The sequence below is a fragment of the Silurus meridionalis genome, chromosome 1, assembly GCF_014805685.1.
Source record: "Silurus meridionalis isolate SWU-2019-XX chromosome 1, ASM1480568v1, whole genome shotgun sequence".
NCBI lineage: Eukaryota > Metazoa > Chordata > Actinopteri > Siluriformes > Siluridae > Silurus > Silurus meridionalis.
In genome coordinates, this window is record NC_060884.1 from 5,798,337 (window position 1) to 5,818,759 (window position 20,423).

General features: G+C 38.5%; 1 protein-coding gene across 3 annotated transcripts in view; it reads left to right on the top strand.

Moving 5' to 3' along the window:
* Positions 1-19,921, top strand: part of LOC124385254 (testis-expressed protein 2-like) — a 39,961-nt gene extending 20,040 nt beyond the window's left edge. For 2 of the 3 annotated variants that reach the window (XM_046848473.1, XM_046848483.1), the window contains 11 exons: positions 2,535-4,015; positions 6,341-6,541; positions 7,564-7,876; positions 9,377-9,594; positions 9,981-10,130; positions 12,079-12,178; positions 13,622-13,742; positions 15,948-16,070; positions 16,723-16,932; positions 17,506-17,626; positions 19,151-19,921. In XM_046848473.1, the coding sequence (XP_046704429.1) occupies positions 2,555-4,015; positions 6,341-6,541; positions 7,564-7,876; positions 9,377-9,594; positions 9,981-10,130; positions 12,079-12,178; positions 13,622-13,742; positions 15,948-16,070; positions 16,723-16,932; positions 17,506-17,626; positions 19,151-19,297 (3,165 nt within the window). In that variant the 5' untranslated portion in view covers positions 2,535-2,554 and the 3' untranslated portion in view covers positions 19,298-19,921. The remainder of the gene's footprint in view (positions 1-2,534; positions 4,016-6,340; positions 6,542-7,563; positions 7,877-9,376; positions 9,595-9,980; positions 10,131-12,078; positions 12,179-13,621; positions 13,743-15,947; positions 16,071-16,722; positions 16,933-17,505; positions 17,627-19,150) is intronic. The other variant, XM_046848491.1, reaches the window with a different exon arrangement.
* The last annotated feature ends 502 nt before the right edge of the window (positions 19,922-20,423 follow it).

A 20,423-nucleotide genomic window follows, 5' to 3' on the forward strand; every position in this document is an offset into this window, starting at 1 on the left:
GAAGATCTTCCACTCCAACCCATGTAAAGCATATCTACATGGAGTTTTCTTTGACCACATTGTCTTGCTGGGACAGGTTTGGTTCTCTTAATTCGAATGAAAATTTCATGCTACTGCATCCAAAGACACCCGAAACAATTACGGGGAAAGAACCACATATGGTTGGGAAAGTCAGGTGTCCCAATACTTTTGTCTGTATAGTGTAGCTAATCCCCTATGTGGGGCAATTTGTGGTGGTTGTGAGCTTTTCCACATTCTCATGAATACAGTATGAGAGTCTTCATAGAACCTGCATGAGAGTTTATATGTAAGTGATATGTAAGGTTTTGTAGTGAAGTGAAGATTTTTTTGACAGCAAGAGGTGGACTGTAATTCTAAAACTTGTTCACTTTGAAGGTCATGGGCAAGTCTGTACTGAATGACTCTCCATGGCTGTGGTCACTCTTCTCTGAGTCGATTATCGCCCATTGCAAAATATAGAAGTATTACATAATGACGGATTAGTTTTCTGAATGTGTCTGAGCATGGTGTAATTCAAGAGAACACCAGTTTTAATCTATGGCTATTTTGTGGTGATTTATGTGTGTGTAGTGTGATTTTGTGTGATTTAATGGCTGTATACACCATTCTGTTCAAGGCCATTAATATCTGTTGTCATCTCTCTTTCTAATGGCATTGGTAAAAAAAAATAAAAGAGAAAGTAAGTAAGATGATAAAATACAAAGACAATGTGTTCTGGGTTTCTGTCTACGCTACCCTTTTGCCGTTCACGTAGGATTTACGAGTGTGGGAAGCTTATTAAAAGCCAGAGGTCTCCGCTTTACGATGGAAATTACAGCTAGGGATTCTTTATTCCGACTACTCACAAACAGCTGTTTGTCCTTACATTTGTAGAAGTCGAGCAGTTTCTTTACTGTGCTCCACGAGGTTGGTTCAAACACAGCCTTCTGACTCCGGAATTGATTTTGTATGCAATATGATCCGAAAATTGCCAGTAAGTGCACTCCAGATCGATACGCTGAGCCTGGTTTAAGCGGCGTTAATTCTTGAGTCAGTCTATAAGAATGGTGAACATCTTTATTTGATCGGGCCACTTTTTACCTACGAGCAAACCTGTACCAAATAACTGGAATTGCAGTATTAGAAAAAATATGTCTTCAAAATACCAAGATTGTCCAAAGGGATATACTTAGATGACTTGTATAATGGCATTTTTATAAACTGTGTACAGTATATGTGTGTACAGTATGTATGTATGTATGTATGTATGTATGTATGTATGTATGTATGTATGTATGTATGTATGTATGTATGTATGTATCAGGGTTTCTATGCATTTAGAAAAATATAGAAAACGTATAGAATTAGATTTTCAGGTCTATGGAAAAGAGAACACTAAATATTGAAGTATTTGCGTTTCCATACCACAGTCAACCCCCAATAATTCGCAGTTTGGAAAATTTACGGGTTCTCATTTGTAACCTAAAATCCGCAGCGGGACCGAATGTTCAGGAACGTTAGGAATAACATTTAAAACTATGTTTTCACTAACAAATTTCATAATTTTTTGTATTAAAATGACATAATGTTTAGATGAATTTTCACTAAGGTACCATAGAGGTGGCGGATGTACGCATTTTCGGAACTCACTTAGGTCTTGGAACGTAACCCCCACGAGTTCCGAGGGACCACTGTATTGCCCTATTCGACTTTCAAAAATATCATAATTTGTTGTGTTTTTTTTTTTCTCTCTTTATAAAACAAAGTCTATGTCTACACTAATCACAAATTAAAAAAAAAAAACGCCACGTCCACACTTTTGTTTTCGAACGCTTTTCAAAAGTTGCTTATCCACACCGAAACCTCTGGGTTGCGTCCCCGTACTACGCATGAGCAAAACGTAGAGCAATCCGTCCTGCGTCTTTAACTTTCCGGCTCCGTCCACGCTGCGACATGATCCATTTGGAGAGCGTTTTCAAAAAGCTGCGGTTTCGTTGGCTGAAAATGGCATCTTGGTGTGGACAGAAGGTCAAAACAAAGAGGAAAATATGCCTTTTCAAACGAAAATTTATTTGTGTGGACATGACCAAAAGGTGTTTGTTAATGGACTATAGTTCTGTTTTGTAATTTGTTGATGAATTGCACATCTGTTGCTGTAGGATTAAATGTTTAAAAATTAAAAGTATGAATAATTAACAATGCACTGTTGTAGAATTGCAGTTTTAATAAAAATGCTGTGCATTGAACAGGTTTGGTGTTAATTTGTGTGAGCTACAGTTGCTACAGCCTTCTGGGCAATTATCTGGTAATATAATAGCACACATCAAAGATTCTGACTTTGACATACAATAGAGATGTGTATCGTAAGGCATGTTCTAGTTGGAATTTGAAATCATTATTTCAGATTTTGAACATGGTCTTAAAAATCTTGTGGGAATATTTAACGCATATTTAAGTTATGAAAATGTATAGGAACTCTGATGTATGTAGGTATTGGCTTGATTTCCTCTGATCTAAGTTTCTGTTCTGTGCAGGCTCTAACCCTACAGTGGTGATGGCTGGTAGAGAGGATGGTCCTGTTGATCCACCCCTGCTCTCATCCGTCAAGCCCTCTTCTGCTTCTAAACTAAATGTGCAGCGCTCGCTATCCCGAGAGACCATCACCATCCATTTCTCTGCAATGGGCAAGGAGGAGGACCAGGAAGAAGAAGGCTTATACGAACCATTAGACCTGCCGAGTCAAGGAGTCGTAACGGCCATGGAAGCAAGTGAAGACCTCATTCTTACAGGAGATGCAGAGGTGGCAGGGACATCTGCCTCTAATGTTGATTCAGCCATGCCAGGTCATCAGAACACTAATAAGCAGGAACAAAGTACCAGTACCTCTGTTTCCACTGAAGCTACAAAGGGGGCCGGTTCCTCTTCAGGCTCTACTAACTCCTCACCTTCCAAATCCATGTCTCTTCCCTCAATGGACAAGGCCTTTCTCCACCTCATGAAGTCTTTGTCTACAGATCTGGAGCCCCGGGTAGGAGTTCCTGCTCCTCCTTCAATGCGCCATCGCCATTTGAAGAATCTGGTCAAATCTTTTTCCACAGACACGACGCAGGATCCCACTGGATCGAATCGCGCTTCAGACTCCCTACTCAGTCTGCCTCTCTTCAAACAGTTTACCCAACCCCGATCTTCTTCAAGTACGGGAGACTCCAAAACTGCTCCAACGTCTCCGTTAACCTCGCCCGACAACCGCAGCTTCTCCTTCAAAGTGTCTGAGGTGGAGGCATGCATCGAAGACACCAAACGGCGCCTTTCAGAAGCCATTTCAGATCCTTTGCACTTGATCAGCAAGATTATTGGAGATGACTCTTCCAGTATTTACAGGCCGAAACCGCTTTCAAGTGCCACAGAACTGACCATTTTTTCCACTTTAAATGGCCATCATGAAAACAACAATAATTACAGCATCAAAGAAGAAGACAGTGACCTGGAGGATGAAGGTGTCTCCCCAGAGGCAACTGAGCTGGCCTCAGCTGTTGAAAGCAAGCCTATTGCACTTTCTCTGTCCTCTCTGGGACTTAGCAAGTGCTCCATGTCGGCATTGGCCAAGCAGGACGACGAAAAGTTCTCTAAACTCTACAGCGATGACTTGGATTCCTCTATGGATCCAGAAGTTCAGCTCGATCATACTGAAGACACAAAGACTGGAAATGGTGCTTCCAAGCGTCCTAGTCAGCACTATAACACTTTTAATGAAGATGAATTAGAGTTGGTATCAGCATGTAGTATTCCATATAAAACTTTGTTAGCTCTGACCATCCTTACCTATGGATACTTTATTCTCCCTTTGCCAACTTACCTTGGGGGAATGTTGCTGGGTGTCGCACTAGGATTCATGTTAGCTGTCGTTGTAGTGGGGCTAACGGGCCCAAATCTACCCCGAATTAGATGTTTAAGAGCGCAGCGGGATCTGTGCAATGTCTCCCAGTTGGACTTCAAAGAGCCAGACATCTTTAAGGTAGGTCTTGTCTTTCAAACAGTAGTTTGCTGAATGAGAGAAATTTGGCACATTGCTTTTTTTTTTTTACTTTTAGGAAGCAGATGATTAATTGCTCTTGAAGAGTTTAGCTCAGTCATTCTTTAACCTCTAACTTTATAAATACACCAACCAGGCATAACATTATGACAATATAGCATTATGACAGGTGAAGTGAATAACACTGATTATCTCTTCATCATGGTAACTGTTAGTGGGTGGGATATATCAGGCAGCAACTCAACATTTTGTCCCCAAAGTTAAGTTAGAACCCGTGTGGTCCGATCCAACAAATGAGCACCTGTAGCTCAAATTGCTGTTGTGAATGCTGTTAATGCTCGAAGGGTCACGAATTTGTCGGCAGCAAAAAGGGGACCAACACAATATTAGGCAGGTGGTCAAGTTATGCCTGATTTCTGCCCATAGAATTATGCCTGGTCGGTGGCATAGGTCGGTGTATGCTCACACTCATGACCAGAAAACTGCCCCAGACAGTTCGTGCTGTGTTATAAAGGGTCATTCCTATCATAAATTACCTTACAAAAGCACCAATTCTGAACAATCTAACCAATTATGTACAGAATTTATCAGCGCCTGTTTCGTTGTTGCAAATATTTCAACAAGCTTCTTATACATTTGAGGTCTATTGACTTATTGAGCTTAAAGTGTCAAGTAAGGCAACCTTTTGTACACTTTTATACCGTTTCATTATTTTATGTGTGTAGTTTATTCATATTGTGTAATAAAATGCTAGTTTTGGTGGTTGTGGAGGATCTTGTCTAGAGAACTTGGTTGATATGAAAAATCAGGCGTACTCCTCGATAGTCACATGTAAGCTAGGTGTCGATATATATATATATATATATATATATATATATATATATATATATATATATATATATATATATATATATATAACGATAATATCGTAATCGTTTTTAATGATTTGACATTATTGAGTATATTGCAAAATGCACCTAAAGAGCGCATGCATACTTTGCGATTAAGTAAATCTATTTAGAATGACCACAAAATTCAAGATACTTTTATATAGTTATTCAATAATCACATAAATTTGAAATGGTGGTTTTTTGTTTTTTTTTTGGAAAAAAAATAATCTCAGCTATTAAGAAAATATTATAAAATGTATATTATTATAATATTTATATTTTATTGTGTTATAAAATACTGATTCCATTTGGTTGGTAACAGCCAAAATGTCTTATTATTCTAATTGACTGATTAAAAGTAAGAATTCGGCTCAGTAGATGCACACTAAGCGCCCATAAAAGTAAAAAAAAACTAAATTTTAACTTCTTGGAAAAGATTATTCTCCATCACAAACTTTTTTTTGTCAATATCGCACACCACTAATGTAAGCCTTCTATTTAATATGAAATAGATTTAGCTTGGATTATTTAGTTAAAAGTTGTTTTTCATAGGTTTGTAAAGATTGTTGTATTTATTAATGAGTAAAACATAATGAAATGTTGCCATACTGGTTTCCAAAAAGCATTAATGGATTCTGGCTTATGGATTTGGCCAGGTTCTGTAAGTGTGAAAAGTCGAACAATATGCCATGCGGTGAACAAAAATGCAGAGAAAAACGAGCCGATTTAAGCTGTTGCCTTGATTTATTACTTTGAAAGACATCAATTATTATTCAGATAAGATTCCTGGCATCAATGAATGTGTTATGTTTATGTGCAAGATATTTAACAGACGCGCCCCAAATATAAAATAAATAATCCCTTGTAATTTGCCCAAATAGATTTGTTGGAAAATATTTTGTTATATCCTGAGAGATTTCATGCTTCATCTAGTCTTCGGAATGACAACCAAATTTGAAAAAAGTACAATAAAATATAGGTTGTGTTTAATTGGATTTGTCAGAGAAGGGACACTTCTGTGGTTTTCAGGTAAGCCGTTGAGTTCCAAGCCCTGACCACTACACCAAGTGGTCCTAATAAAGATCAAAACTGAATTTGTGTTAAGTGCAAATAGGATTGGAGACGTGGGGACACTTTCACCTTGTTCTTTTACACAGAGATTGTTTACGCTGTGTGAATCAATTGCAATAACGACAGACGTCGTCTGGCCACATTACATAACTGGTCAGTGTTATGTTCCGAACAGTACTGTTGTCTCTTTTCTGCTTGTATATCACGCCTGGAATTGCTGTATGACACCAACATCGAATCAAATTTGTTGACATTGTGCCTAAAAATCTGAGCTCTTTGTCACAATTACATGATTTAATGCTGCTTGAGTGAGTGAAATGTGAACCCTGTTGCTTTCTTCCTACAGGGTTGGATGAACGAGATTCAGAATTACAATCCAGAAACATATCACGCAACATTTACCCACTCTGTGTTCGTGCGCTTGGAAGGCTCAACTTTGCGGATCTCCAAACCCAACAAGAACATTGCCAGGAGAGCCAGTTACAACGAACCCAAACCCGACGTCACATACATCAGCCAAAAAATCTACGATCTTACAGACAGCAAGGTTTGTGTTTGTGTGGGGTGGGGGGAATGAAGCTTTAAACTTCTCACATGATTAATATTGTTTAGAATTAACCATATAAAGGGATATAATGAAATGGGTCGATTGATTGATCGGCCAGCCAATCAATCAGGCCGATTTTTGGCATTTTTTTGTCTGTATAATCTGTATTCCGCATCCAAACCGTGAAACCAGAAGAGCTAAAACTGTTAATATATAAATAAGCAGCGAACCTGCCATGATCATTATTAATGGATTCATTGTGGGGTTTTTTGTTTTGTTTTTTTCAATCATGTCTGCTAAGTTGCAAAGACAAGAGCAAGAATGACAACAATTGTGTTCTATTTTTTTCTCCTGTGCTAATTCGCTAATCTAAAATAGCTATTCGGAGTTCTTTTTCTCGCAACAAGCATGCAGAATCGCCTACCGACTTTCAAAAACCACTTGGCACTCCCCAATGGTCGACCGTCAGCTTGTTGTGTCCCAGGCTTTAAGTTCTTATTATTAGTTTTTAATCTAGACTTATATTTTTCTTTGGTTAAATATGATGCTGCTTTTAAAGAGATAATAAGAATCACATTTGAAGAGAGAATGAAAGTAAGTTTTTGGAAGTGTACTGTTAGCGAGTCTTCAACCAGCTTTAATTCCTGGTAGGCTCAGGGACCAAACCCTGCTAACAAGTGCACTGATTGGAGAGGCTCGTGTTGTTCAATAAATGTTTAATTTCTGTATCACATCTTATTTACTAACTATTAGATTTTATGAGGTGAAGGGGGGGAAAAAAGAAAACCGGTCAAAGGAAACCTGCATTAAAAATGGTGATTTCTATATATCGGCATTGGCTAGAAAAAAACCCATATCGACCTCTCTAAGAGTATACCTTTTCTAATACATTACATGAACATGATTTGTCAGAAAGAGGAAACTACCAGGAGAAGTATTCAGATTATGAATTTCCGGGTTTTTTTTTTCCCTGCCCCAGGTCTGGAAGTGAATCTAATTTTAACTGATCATCATCTTTCCAGGTGTCCCTGGTGCCCCAAGGTCTCGCCAGGAAGCGGGTGTGGAACAAGAAGTACCCAATACGCATTGAGCTGGCCAAGCAGGACGACTTTATGTCTAAGGCAGACGCGGACAAGGCCTCAGAAGAGAAGGACAATCAGGACATTGCAGGCTCACAGGAAAGGGGAAAGGTGGGTTCAGATCGTGAACTGCCCACCATCTACTTGTTTGGAAGAACAGGAAGGGAAAAAGAGGAGTGGTTCCGGAGAATTCTTCTGGCTTCGAAACTCAAATCTGAGGCAGCTAAAAAGACAAGTTTGACAACTAGCAAGAGCGGTGAGTGTCTCAGCTGCAATCAATAACAGTAACACCAATATTAACATAAGTATAGATATCTTTAACGAGCCCTATAAATCTAAAGCGAGCATTCTGCCCATTTAAAATCAAATCAATGTGGAAGACTTGCTTGTAATAGATTGTTTGTGTGCCAGTGTTGTGAAATAGCACAGTTTAGTGGGAGTGTGATCAGTGCTATATGCCAGTACCGTGGGTGCCAAGGGACCTGCTTGCTTTTGGTTTGCTTATTATTTTCAGCCATTTTAAACGCTGGGCACAAACACCAGAAATGGTCTCCATCGGGTGCTTTCAGAAACTTGACCCCGGAGTGCCATAGTGTCCTTTTTGACCATTTCCCTTTTGATGAGCATCCAGTTTCACCAACATGCACTTGAACTGATGGATCTGATTAAAACAGAACATGTTTACAATCACTTCTGTTAACTCAACAACAAGCAGTTGGCTATTTTTTGAGGTTAAAAAATCCCTCCTATTAAATTCACTAGATTTAAACCAAATTTGTACTACGTGATTTTTATAAGCCTATACGCTTTCTTTGCGAAGGAGTTTCCAGTATTTTAGTGGTTGCATAATACAAACAGGAAGTGTCGCATAGTTTTACTGTACTTGGTGCAATATTGTTCAAACTCCTACCTTTACAAAAAGACACAGAATGAACCCACTCTTGAACTTCGTTGTATCCCAGAGAACCATATGGATGGATTTTGTGGGGGTGTGGCATTGGCACATCACCGTATCTAACTATTATTTACTGTTAACTTTTTGTCAAAACCTGTACTCTAATGTCCATGTACACAACTCCATGCCGGTGCATGTCATTCAAGTGTTTCCTAGAAACAGTGAAATTGGATTATGTCCAAAATTTGACTAAGATGATATAAGAGCATTTTCACATTTGATGTTTATTATTTGTATAATAAACTCCACCCTTCTGGGAAGTGATGCTTGCATGGCATTAAAACAAACTCTTCTAGGAAGATGTTCTACTAAATCTCGGAGTGTGTCTGTGAAGTTTTATGTGCATTCAGCCAAAAGCATGTTTGAAAAATCAGGAACTGAGCAACAAACTTCAGCGTTCCAGTTCATGCCGAAGGTGCTAAGTAGGGTTGAGGTCATAGGTCTATAGCAGGCTACTTAAGATCACCCACTTTAACCCATGTAAAGAATATCTTATGAGAGGTGGTAGCTTAGTAGTTAAGGCATTGAACTTTAGATCCGAAGTCCGAAGTTGAAATTCCCGCCACACCGAGCTGCCGCTCCTGAGCAAGGCCCTTAAACGCATCGCCGCTGAATCTGAATGAGATCAAATGTAACTGGCTTGTGTCAGTTCTTTTTGGTTGCTAGTGTAAATGTAGGGCTGTGAGAAAAGGCTTTCCTAAGCAGTAAACAAGAGCCCCAGTTTCAGGAAGTGATGTGATTTTATACGTGTTACATCCAGCGGATATTTAAAATGCCTATTCCATGTGTGTGTTTGCGTAGCTCCAGTGTTGACCCATAGCCGCAGCAGTAGCAGAGGCAGTCTGGATGAGCTCCTGTCATCCCAGGTAGCTAAGAGAGAGTCGAATGCAAGTGCTAAACAGAAGTCCCTTTTGGAATACAGCGTCTACATGGCCAATTATGTCGGCGCATCTAAAGCGACCAGTGCCAACAGCAGTCCTGGAGAAAGCCCACACGGCAGCCCCGGGATGGGGAAAAAGGTATCGCACAAAGAAGTGTGTCGATTGGTTTGCTTGTGTTTCCACACATTTCCACAGAAAATTATAATATATTTTTATATATGATAACTAGATTTACCACCTTTTTGGGGGAAAAAAGAGCAATGTTATTTTGCAGTGTTTTTCTATTTGATGCATTTTTTAGATTATGACGGATGGATGATTTTTTTTTTTTTTTTTTTCACCTACAAAAAAAAAAGAAGGTCCCATGATGGTAAGAGGTCACCTGAGTGTGTTATGGAGTCTGTGCATGAATGAGATTGTGTGTTTTCCATTTAATTTGTGCCTTATCGTCAAATATGATGCGTAAGTCCGTATACCGTACGTCCAGACACATTTATTGATTTTGGTTTCTGCCTGTGAATCAGCTGCCAAGCAGTCCAGTAAAAGAAAAAGAGGAGGCACATTTGAGCTGGCTGAACTCTTTGATTGGCCGAATCGCATGGGATTTCTTCAAGGAGCAGCACTGGTCTGAATGGGTGTCCAAGAAAATCCAGATGAAGCTCAGTAAAATCAGGGTGAGCATTAGAAATCTTTTTTTCTTACTTCTTTTGCTGTTTTTCCTACCAGCTTTATACTGTTGGTAATATTGTTAGTATGTACAGTCATATCAGGTACAGGAAGATTATAGGATAGTACAGTACTGAAATTTCTGTTTAAATTGTCTTTATAATCCCAGTCATTCTTGTACAATTCAACATTGGTTCATTGTATAATAAGCTATGATGATTTATCTTCTGAGCTGGATGGGGATTATCAGCTCTGAATTGTACTAAAACTTTTCTGCTCTCTGTAGCTTTCATACACGTATTCATTTTGTGTGTGAATCATGTATAGATTTCTCAGCAATGCTATAAAAATGAAAAATCTGTAGAAGGAACAACAAAAGAATTTACACATCTCAATGCCACTACAGGGCCTTGAAGCAAAAGGTTGTGGTTGTGCACATCTGAGATTTGTATGTGCTTTTTGATAGGGGTCTAACAGTACATGTATTCGTACTGAAGTTTTTTCGGTGCAGTGCATTCTGTACACGTGTGTACCAAACCGAGGCAATCATTTTTACGTGCGGAACCTCTAGGTAAAATCGGAGTTTCCTCAGGAACGTATTAAATGGTGGACCGCACTCTTGGTGCATTTATTTTTATTATTATTATCAAACTTAATAACACACAAAACACTGCCAGGGGTATTAAAAAATAAACTAGAGTTAGTGCAGTGGCACTGTGGCTATTAACTCCATATCGGATTTGTTTGATTTGTTTTGCTCATGCATGAAAACTCTAAAGAATCCATAGTGTGTTAGCTGCTAAAAGGGACGTGGCTAGCGGCTAAGGCTAGTGCTATGGATTGTTTAGAGTTTTATAAAAAAATTTATGTCAAACACACACACTTACTGTACATACACATCTGTATCAACCAAATGGGATCGAACAAATTGTAAACTATCATTTTTAATTTGTTCATTTATTTCATTTCTTCTTCTTCTTCTTCTTTCGGCTGCTCCCATTAGGGGTCGCCACATTGCGTTAATTTGATTTATTTTATTTTATTTTTTATAATAAAATATTCGCAAATATTTTATATATTATATAATCAAGCAGGCCTTTTATTGAAAATTGTTTTAAAAATCTAAATAGTTGTTCACGAATGCTATTAATAATGAACAAGAGTTCATTTGCGTTTTTTTTTTTTTTTTTTTTTCCTCTAACCGTACCGAAATTAAACCGAACCGTGACTGAATAACTGAGGTATGTTCCTCAAATTTGTGGAAACAGTTTGGGGAAGAACCATGTATGGTTGGGAGAGTCAGATGTTCATATATGTGTGCATGTGGTGAATTTATATAAGGGATTGACATTGAATCTATTGTTAAATGTGCAAGTCTTTATTTGAGTGGTCTGAGAGGCCAGAGGTCATACTGATAATCGTTTAATTATAGCTTTTGTTCAGAAGCTCACATTATCTCAAATTTTCCATTAGAGTTTTTCATACAAGCCTACATGCCAGTTACCTTTTGAATAACTTCATACAGAATTGCAAAAACAAATTCAGTAAATGTGTTGCGTTATAGACAAGGCAGAGATGGAAAAAAATGTTTTTGCACGCTTTTCTGCACTGAGACCACATGAGACCTGAAAGGGAACATCAGAAAATCTGGCTTTTTCTCAGAAGGCATAGTTAACACATGCTGATGATACCACAGAGCATTAAAAATTTTTTATTTAAAAAACAGCTCTAAGAATATTGCTCACCTGAAATCATATAAGAATAATAATAAACTGGTTTGATTTTGTTTACATTTGATTTAACACAACTATAAATGAATTAAAAGAAAAAGAAATGCTATGGTATAAAAGGATTATAGGTTGTTAATGGAAATGACTCACTTTCACAATAGTAAGAATATCCGTTACCACATTCTGTCACTTTGTCTGATTTGTATTTCTTTTTTGTCCTTTTCAGTTGCCTTACTTCATGAACGAGTTGTCGCTGACCGAGCTTGACATGGGCACGTGCACTCCCAGGATCCTTTGGGCCTCCCAGCCCTCAGTGGATCATCAAGGTGAGACTAGACTATATTTAGCTGCAAACAGTTTCTATAGTAATGTAGTAATGAGGGTCTTTGGGGCCTTTGTTTGGCAGAATTACTGTTACAGATATTGTATGTATAGAACATATTTCTGTTTTAATTTTTATATATATATTTGGGCAATTATGTGTGATAATCTGTGTAATAATAATTACTTACATGTGCAGTAACCTTTATATATATTATTGTTGTCTGACCTTTTTGCCCTCTGTTTCGCTGCTGCTACACATTTCCACACTGCTACATTCATTTCCACAATTAATCCTTACCCCTGGCATGATGATGAACATTTTTGGATAAAAGGCGAATGGTTGGAACATTCCTGTTGAGTCATCTGGCAAAATGCAACTTCCTTGTTCCCCCTCAGTGCTTCTAGTGGTTCCTGATTAACTGTGGTGTGATCAAGTGTGTGTGTGTGAAATACCAAACTCATAACTTTTGACATCTGATTTGTGGTGATGTTATGTGCTGACAGAATCGCTCTCGTTCTCACGAAATGAACTGAAAATAAAGATGCAGTGCCTTTATTTAAGCATGATCACCCAGACACACACCGTGTTTCACTATGAAGTCTCCTGTTATATTAGACTGTTGTACGGATTTGTTGGCTTCTTCTTTTGTCCAGTCTCTGGTCTCCTTTCAGTCTGACTAATGCGATAGTGAAACCCGAATAACGCTGTAATACGTTGAAACCTTGCACTCGTAGGGAGGTCACGCTATAATAACAATCACTCGGATGTTTTGTTTGTATCAATAGAATAGTATCTTTTCTTTGAGCAAAATCTAAATCTACAGAAGTATCTGGTATACTATTGGTATACCTGACTCTTCCAGCCATATGTGGTTCTTCTCCAAACGGTTATCACAGAGTTGGAGGCACACAGTTGTATAGGATGTCTTTGGATGCAGTAGCATGAAATTTTTCCTTTAAACAAACTAGGAGAACTAATCCTGTCTCAGGATGACGATGCTTTTTGTGCACAAAGCCCGCACCATGAAGATATGCTTTACATGGGTTAGACAGGAAGATTTTAAGTGACCGGCAATAGAGCACTGACCTCAACCCTACTGAACACTTTTGGGATGAATGTGAATGCTGACTGCACCCCAGACCTCCTCACCTCACCTACATCAGTGCCTGACTTTACTAACACTCTTGTGGCTGAAAGACCGAATGTTCATGTCCACACTGCCCTCTACTGACTAAATGCTGTGCAAACTGTCATGATATAAATGATGACTAAATAAACCTCAAATCTCTCTCTCACACACACACACACACACACACACACACACACACACACACACAAAAACCTCTCTCTCACATCCATAAATCCTAATCCAGCTGTTTCCTACTTCATAAAGGTTTCTAGTATCAGTTGCTTATAAAAAATTTTCTCTCCCTCTGTATTTCAGGTCTGTGGTTTGATGTGGACGTCTCCTACAAAGGCTCGTTCCTCATGACTCTGGAGACGAAGATGAACCTGTTGCGATTGGGGAAAGAGGTCGAGGCTGTGGGCGAGTTAGGAAAAGACGGGTAAGACAAACACGATTTTTGTTCTCGGGGTCGAGCTTGATCATGTCACTCTTCAGGCAACAGATCAACATGAGTTAAAAGATTAATACACCTTATCAAACTAAAGCTGTTAAGTTGATGTGTTCTATAACCTGCAGGAGTCTTACACTAACTGTATAATAGCTGGCATCTGTTGTGTTTCGCTTTAAAATGTATAATAGGGTTATATAGAGTAGGTTATGTGTAAAGTTTGTGGACACCTGATGATTTAGTGGGAGCGCATCTGATTTAATATAAAGAGTTTCATTGGTTCACCTAAACCTGTTCTGCAATTTCATTAGTCTAATGTTATGGTTTTAGTTTTTTTGGCTTTAAGTTTTGGAAAAACCCAGGAAAAATCCATAAATTAGCCGTTTCATTGTTTAAGCCGCGGGGTTCAAAGCGTGGGAAAAAAGTAGCAGCTTATAGTCCGGAAAATACGGTACTTCAACCATCAAATGAAAGGAAAATTTCATTCCACTGAATCTAAAGACATGTCAGGTGTCCCAGTACTTTTGTCCATATAGTGCATGATCGACTTCTGTTTTCTTGTTACAAGCTCTTGGATTTATACTGATGGAATCATCAGACATTCGCAGATTCTTTTGATTGACCGGAGGAATTTTTGTTTATTAATAATGTCTTACTACTGTTTATACACAAGTTAAATCTGCTGCTTTTTAATAACTCGTGCACTACTTGTTTTCTCTCTTCATTCTCTCTCTCTCTCTCTCTCTCTCTCTCTCTCTCTCTCTCTCTCTCTCTCTCTCTGTGTGTGTGTGTCTCGCTCGCTCGCTCTCTCTCTCGGTGAGTAACTGCATCTTTTCTGATATAGTGTGGAGTTTCAGGCAGCAGAAGCATCACATTAGAGCTGTTGTGTTATTTTAATGCCTTCTGCTCAACCGAAAACTTAAATCATGTTTCAGCCTCAGCTTCCCAATGACTTGAGGGCCTATTGTATATGTTAACACGATTTTAAACCCAAAATGATTGACTGTATGGACAAAGGTTTGTGGAAACGTGACCATCATATTTTTGCTTGTGAGATTTGAAACCATGTTCGTTTTAGTGTTTTCGGGAGCTGAGACTGTCCTCATAAATAAAAATAAGCAAAATAATTGTGTTCGATTGTATTTCATTTTGCATGAAAGTTTGAGTGTTTCCCCTCTTCCATAAACCTGCATCGTAACCATTTTACTTCTCTTTCTTTCTCCCTCCTTCCTCTCTGTGCCTTGTGACTCCTTAGATCTTCCCCATAATCCTTGACCCATTTCAGTGAAACAGAAATAATCACACGGATCAAACTCTTTTGTCAAACTTCGCTCAGTTAAACAATTATTTCTTTTTCTCTTCAAATGCCTGGATTAGTTTCCAATTGTCTGGATGGAGAAATTGGTTTTGAATTATTGTTCGGGTTTATTTTTTTTAATAAGATTTATAATTGCCAAGACAATTAAATCATTTATTTAGGATTAGGGTTATAATTGGGTGAGCGTTAAAGCTCGTTTGACCCAGACACCAGATTTATTCGGCTCTAATGACATTGAGAATCATTGTGGACAATGTTGATTGTACAATTCAGGTGCAGTAATGAAACAAACAAAAAAAAAGTAGTTTTACACTAATGTTTTACAGATAAATACATTTAAAAACATTATTTTGCATCCACATTATTGAAGGTGTGGGTGTTTAGTAGATCATCTACATACTAAAAGCTAGACTTTGGTCCAACCCCAAAACACAAGACATTTTTTTAAACATTTTATATTTATTTATTTATTTTTTTTCCTCTTGTCTTTATTTATTGAAGCTTCTCGGTGCTTGTTGCTGCCCCCTCGTGGCCGGTTTATTTATATAAAAATAATTAACTGCAGAAATCTTTATTACTTTGGGGATAAAAACACCTTAATGCATTAAACTGCTGTTTTTTTTGTCTTTTTGTACATGAGTCATATATAAAAAACAGCTTTATTCTTTTGTGTGTGCATGTGTGTTTGTGTGGTAGATTTGTGGTTTATGCATGAGTCATGTCATATCTTCAGTCATAGTTAATGGGTTCTTTTGTTTCTTGCTTGTTTGTTCTGTTCATTTAGATATTTTGCACTGAGAAATTGAAGTGAAATTGTGCAACGGGCTGGGTTTTTTATAAGGTTATAAAAGTGAATTGTGTGTGTGTGGCTTTCTTAGGCATAGGCCACGGACCTACTGTCTGGCCAATAGCGAAGAGGAGTCGTCCAGTGCCGGGTCCTCTGATGAAGACAACGGGACGGAGAATGTTCCTGATAAAAACCTGCTTCCAGGTGCAGAGGGGTGAGTGTATTCTCTTGGTCAGTTTCTTTTACTACTTCCCCCTCCTCCCCCAGCACTGGTTTGCAAAATTTTCAAGACTGGAAAATTCACATGGGAATTAATGGGAATAAACTGGAAATGTACAAAATTACAGGTTAGACAATAACCGGGGAACTTAAATGTAGTTGAAAAAGTAAATATTGCAGGATAATTTTGGTTAAAACGACTAGATTTGATTCAATTTCAGTTGAATTTCTACCCTGCACATTCATCAATCACATGCACACAGCACACTCACTGAAGGGTTATTGAGGCCACGCCCCCTACATGCACTGTGCATTCATCCATAACATACCACAGATCATTTCTTGTATCCTGCACACAGTCAAAGAATGTCCATCTATCATATAAATTACATAAATATTACTTACATTTGTTTTAAACTTCCTCAAAAATGTCAAAAGTCAAAAATTTGTTGTTGTGTTTTTTTAAATCTGTATTAATAAATTCATATTCATTCCTGTAAATTCCCGTAAATTCCCATAAATTCCTGGTAAGTGTCCAACTGGGAATATTTCCAAAATTCTCCAGGAAAAGTTTCCAGAAATTTACCAAAAAATTTGCCACTCCTTTGCATCTCTTGTCTTGAACAAGTCCCTGTTTTGCTTCCCAGATACAGCGGAGTCCACAGGCCGAGCAGGATCAGTAATTTGGTGAAAAAGATAACCAAGAACAAATACTTCCAGAAGGCTACAGAAACTGAGTTTATTAGGAAGAAGATCGAGGAAGTGTCAAACACACCACTTCTGCTCACCGTCGAGCTCCAGGAATGTAAAGGAACGCTGGCTGTTAACATCCCGCCTCCCCCTACTGACAGGATATGGTAAACTCAGTCTCTCGTTACTCAGTCGCGCAGCAATATTGGAGATTATGGAAGTGTAATTCAGTATTGTAGGGATGCAGCTATCGATTTTATCAGTAATCGAGTACCTCTTATTCCATCGATTAATCGAGTTATCGGATAAGAAATAAGTTTTCTTTAAAGAGCAATACTAAGTATGCAAGAGAAAGTAACAGGTCTCTTTTAAAATAAAACAAGTAATTTGTTTTCTGTTTTTTTCCACTTCATCCATTTAGTGCATTTAATTGCCATATTACTTTAAAATGCAAATATCTAAATAAAAAATCATAAATAAAAATGTTTCTAATTACTTTTAAAAAAGTTAGCACACTGTACATGCTTTTCTTTGTTTTATTTTCAAATTATCCCAAACTTTAGAATCTTCTGTCATTTTCTTTGTCCAGAATCTTTTGTATTCGAATTACTTATGTTTCTGGAGGATTCGTTTCATCCTGACAGTATTGCAGTGAGAAGTGCAGGAATGGATGAATATAATGAGCTCAGAATTAGATAGAACTCTTAACGGCAGGTTAAACGGCGTGTTGTGTTTTTCAGGTACGGCTTCCGCAGTCCTCCTCTTCTGGAGCTAAAGGCTCGTCCTAAACTCGGAGAGAGAGAAGTGACATTCGCACATGTCACCGACTGGATCGAAAAGAAACTGAAGCAGGAGTTTCAGGTAAAGACTAGCGCAGATCTAGATGAAACACCATTGATGGACATGGTACATGAGGCATAATAGCTTAGTGGTTGGAATTTTGGGTTTCCTCTGATCAGAGAATTCAGTTCAAATTCCAGCACCACCAAGCTGCCACTGCTGGGCCCTTAGAGCAAGGCCCCAAACCCCCCTCAGCTGCCTGGTTGTATAAAAATAATTGTACCCCATATTATAGTTACCCTAAAAAGCTTATAATGAGTGGACTGTACCTACACCAGGCTTGAACTGATTATATACGAGGTGGTATCAAAAACCTTCGAGACTGGTTTTGTAACACGCCAAAAGATGCACAAGGCTGCACACACAGTCACAGGGAGCACCGACATTCATAAGTCTTGGACAACTGGTGCTATTCTGACCATGTGCATTACCATGCCTGTGATTTCAGCATCTTGATACAAAGAGCAAAACGTGAAATTGTGCGTGAAACCGGGCAAATCTGCCACAGAGACGTTCGACCTCACGTACGTTTAACATATGGCGATGCTGTAACGAGTCGTTCGAAGCGTTTTGAGTGGCACGTGCTAAAAGTCAACCGGAGATCAGGATGATCTTCAACAAGCTCAGCCCCCGACAACATTGCTGCCATTGTTGGTGTCGTACGGAACAGTCCAGCCATTCGTCACGTGTGATTTGCACACGCGCCGTGTTACTGCCAAGTTCGTTCCCAGGTTGCTGACCAGGAACAGAAGGAACAATGCATCCATGTCTGCCAAAGGACTTCATCAGCCAATAGGGGCCGCCAATAGTGCTTTATGCTGAAGGGGTTTTAAAGGTGTCTGAGGGAGGACATTAGGCGAAAGCGACCGGATCTGTAGGGTTCTAGTCTTGAAACTTTTTGATGCAACCTTTTTTTTTTTTTTTTTTTTATACTCACACCTGGAAACTGTTTTTATAAAACAATATACTTATTCTAAATATTCCATCATTTCTAAACACTGGTTGGCTTAGTGGGATTCTAAATCATAATTTTCTTACAACTGTATAATACTATCATCTATAACACCTTACTCAATTCAGTTTTATTTCTATAGCCCTTTTCACAATGGACATTGTTTTAAAGCAGCTTTACAGAATGTACAGAGAACAAAATGCACTCGTATTTAAATGTAATTATCCCCAAAGAAAAAGCCTGGGGTGACTTACTCCTTTAAATAATATGAGGAAGAAACCTTGAGGAGAACTGCATTTAAAAGGGGAACCCATCCTCATCTGTGTGACACCAAGAGTGTGAGAATAAATCATTAGAACATTACAATCACCAGAGAGTGAGAAATATCATGAGCCCCGAAACGTGTGTTTATAAGTAATGTCCTTTCCACAGTCTTAATGAATGAATATGGGTTCCTTATTCAGTCTGGTTTCTTCCTTCTGTCATCTCATGGAGTTTTTCTTCTACACTGTTGGCTAGTTTTCTGCTTTTCTTTCCTGCGAAATTGAAGCCACGTATCCGTATCTAAATTCCCATTTTCATAATTTCTACAGAAAGTCCTGGTGATGCCCAACATGGATGACGTGTGGCTCACAGTCATGCATTCTGCAATGGACCCTCGGTCAGACACAACAGGAACGGAGAGCATGGGAGCCACGACAGCACCTGAAGCTGACATTCTACCCTCCGAAGAGCAGTGAAGGACCTCTTTCACTTCCCGTTTTTGCCCAAACCAGAGCTGCTGATGGGGGTGGGTTCATAAGAGGGCCATCAGTTATTTTGTTTCTTATTAAGATTTTGAAAAAAAATTATAAGACATTGCTGCTTTAATCACTTTATCGAGTTTTGAGGTTCATTCCTTTTGAAGATGTCTACAAGGACAAATGCTGAAGAGTATGAAGAGTAAAGGGTAATGTAGATGCAGAAGGGACGACGAGGTGTGATGAAAAGCTATGAAGGATATTCTGTGTGTCCGGAGCGTGTAAAGCGTTCGAGCGTCAATCTGTGATTCATAATGAAGTGAAGCAAAGGTTTAACTCCATGCTTTTGGAGACCCACTGCACTACGATTTAGTACACACTAAATATCTTTTATTATTATTTTATTATTATTATTTTTTTCTCTCATGTGCTAACACACCTTCTGCTAATTCTCGCTCTTCCCAAGCTGAATGTCTGGGTAGCGCATTGGACCGATGGACTCTCAAAGGTTGATGACAATGAATTAATGGTTAGACCTTTTCATAGGATTGTATAATCCTGCATCAGATTTTACGAACACTGTGCCAGAGTACACTGCCCTTAATAAAGTAATGAAGAACGCTATTTAAAGACTAATTGTTTGTTTGTGAGAGATATAAGACAATGTATATGGGTATATGAAGGTATGCCCTGCATTTAATATAATTCTAGCATCAATGTACACTTTTAAACAAACAACTAAACAACAGGCTACTGGTGTAACAGAGAATAAACTGCTCTTTGTAAGTTATACAGTAATATAGCGAAATATTGTCAGTCTGTATGTAAATTGGAAGGTCTGTCGTTCAGTTGGTAGACAGGATGTCACTCGGTTACTCAATCCACCAGTCCGTTTGATATGTGCGTGACTTGGCTGGCTTATCTGTCCATCATGTCTTTTGGTCTGTCTGACTGAAAACCAGACGACAAACATTATTTTAGCACATGCCTCCTGTGACAACACTGTGTTTGTGTGTATGCAGTCTTGTACCATTCCATTCAATTCACAGTTTAAATCATTTATCAGCTTCCCACCTTGTAATTCATTTTGCCTTCTTCCAGTGTTGCACCTTTTCCCCCCAATCGG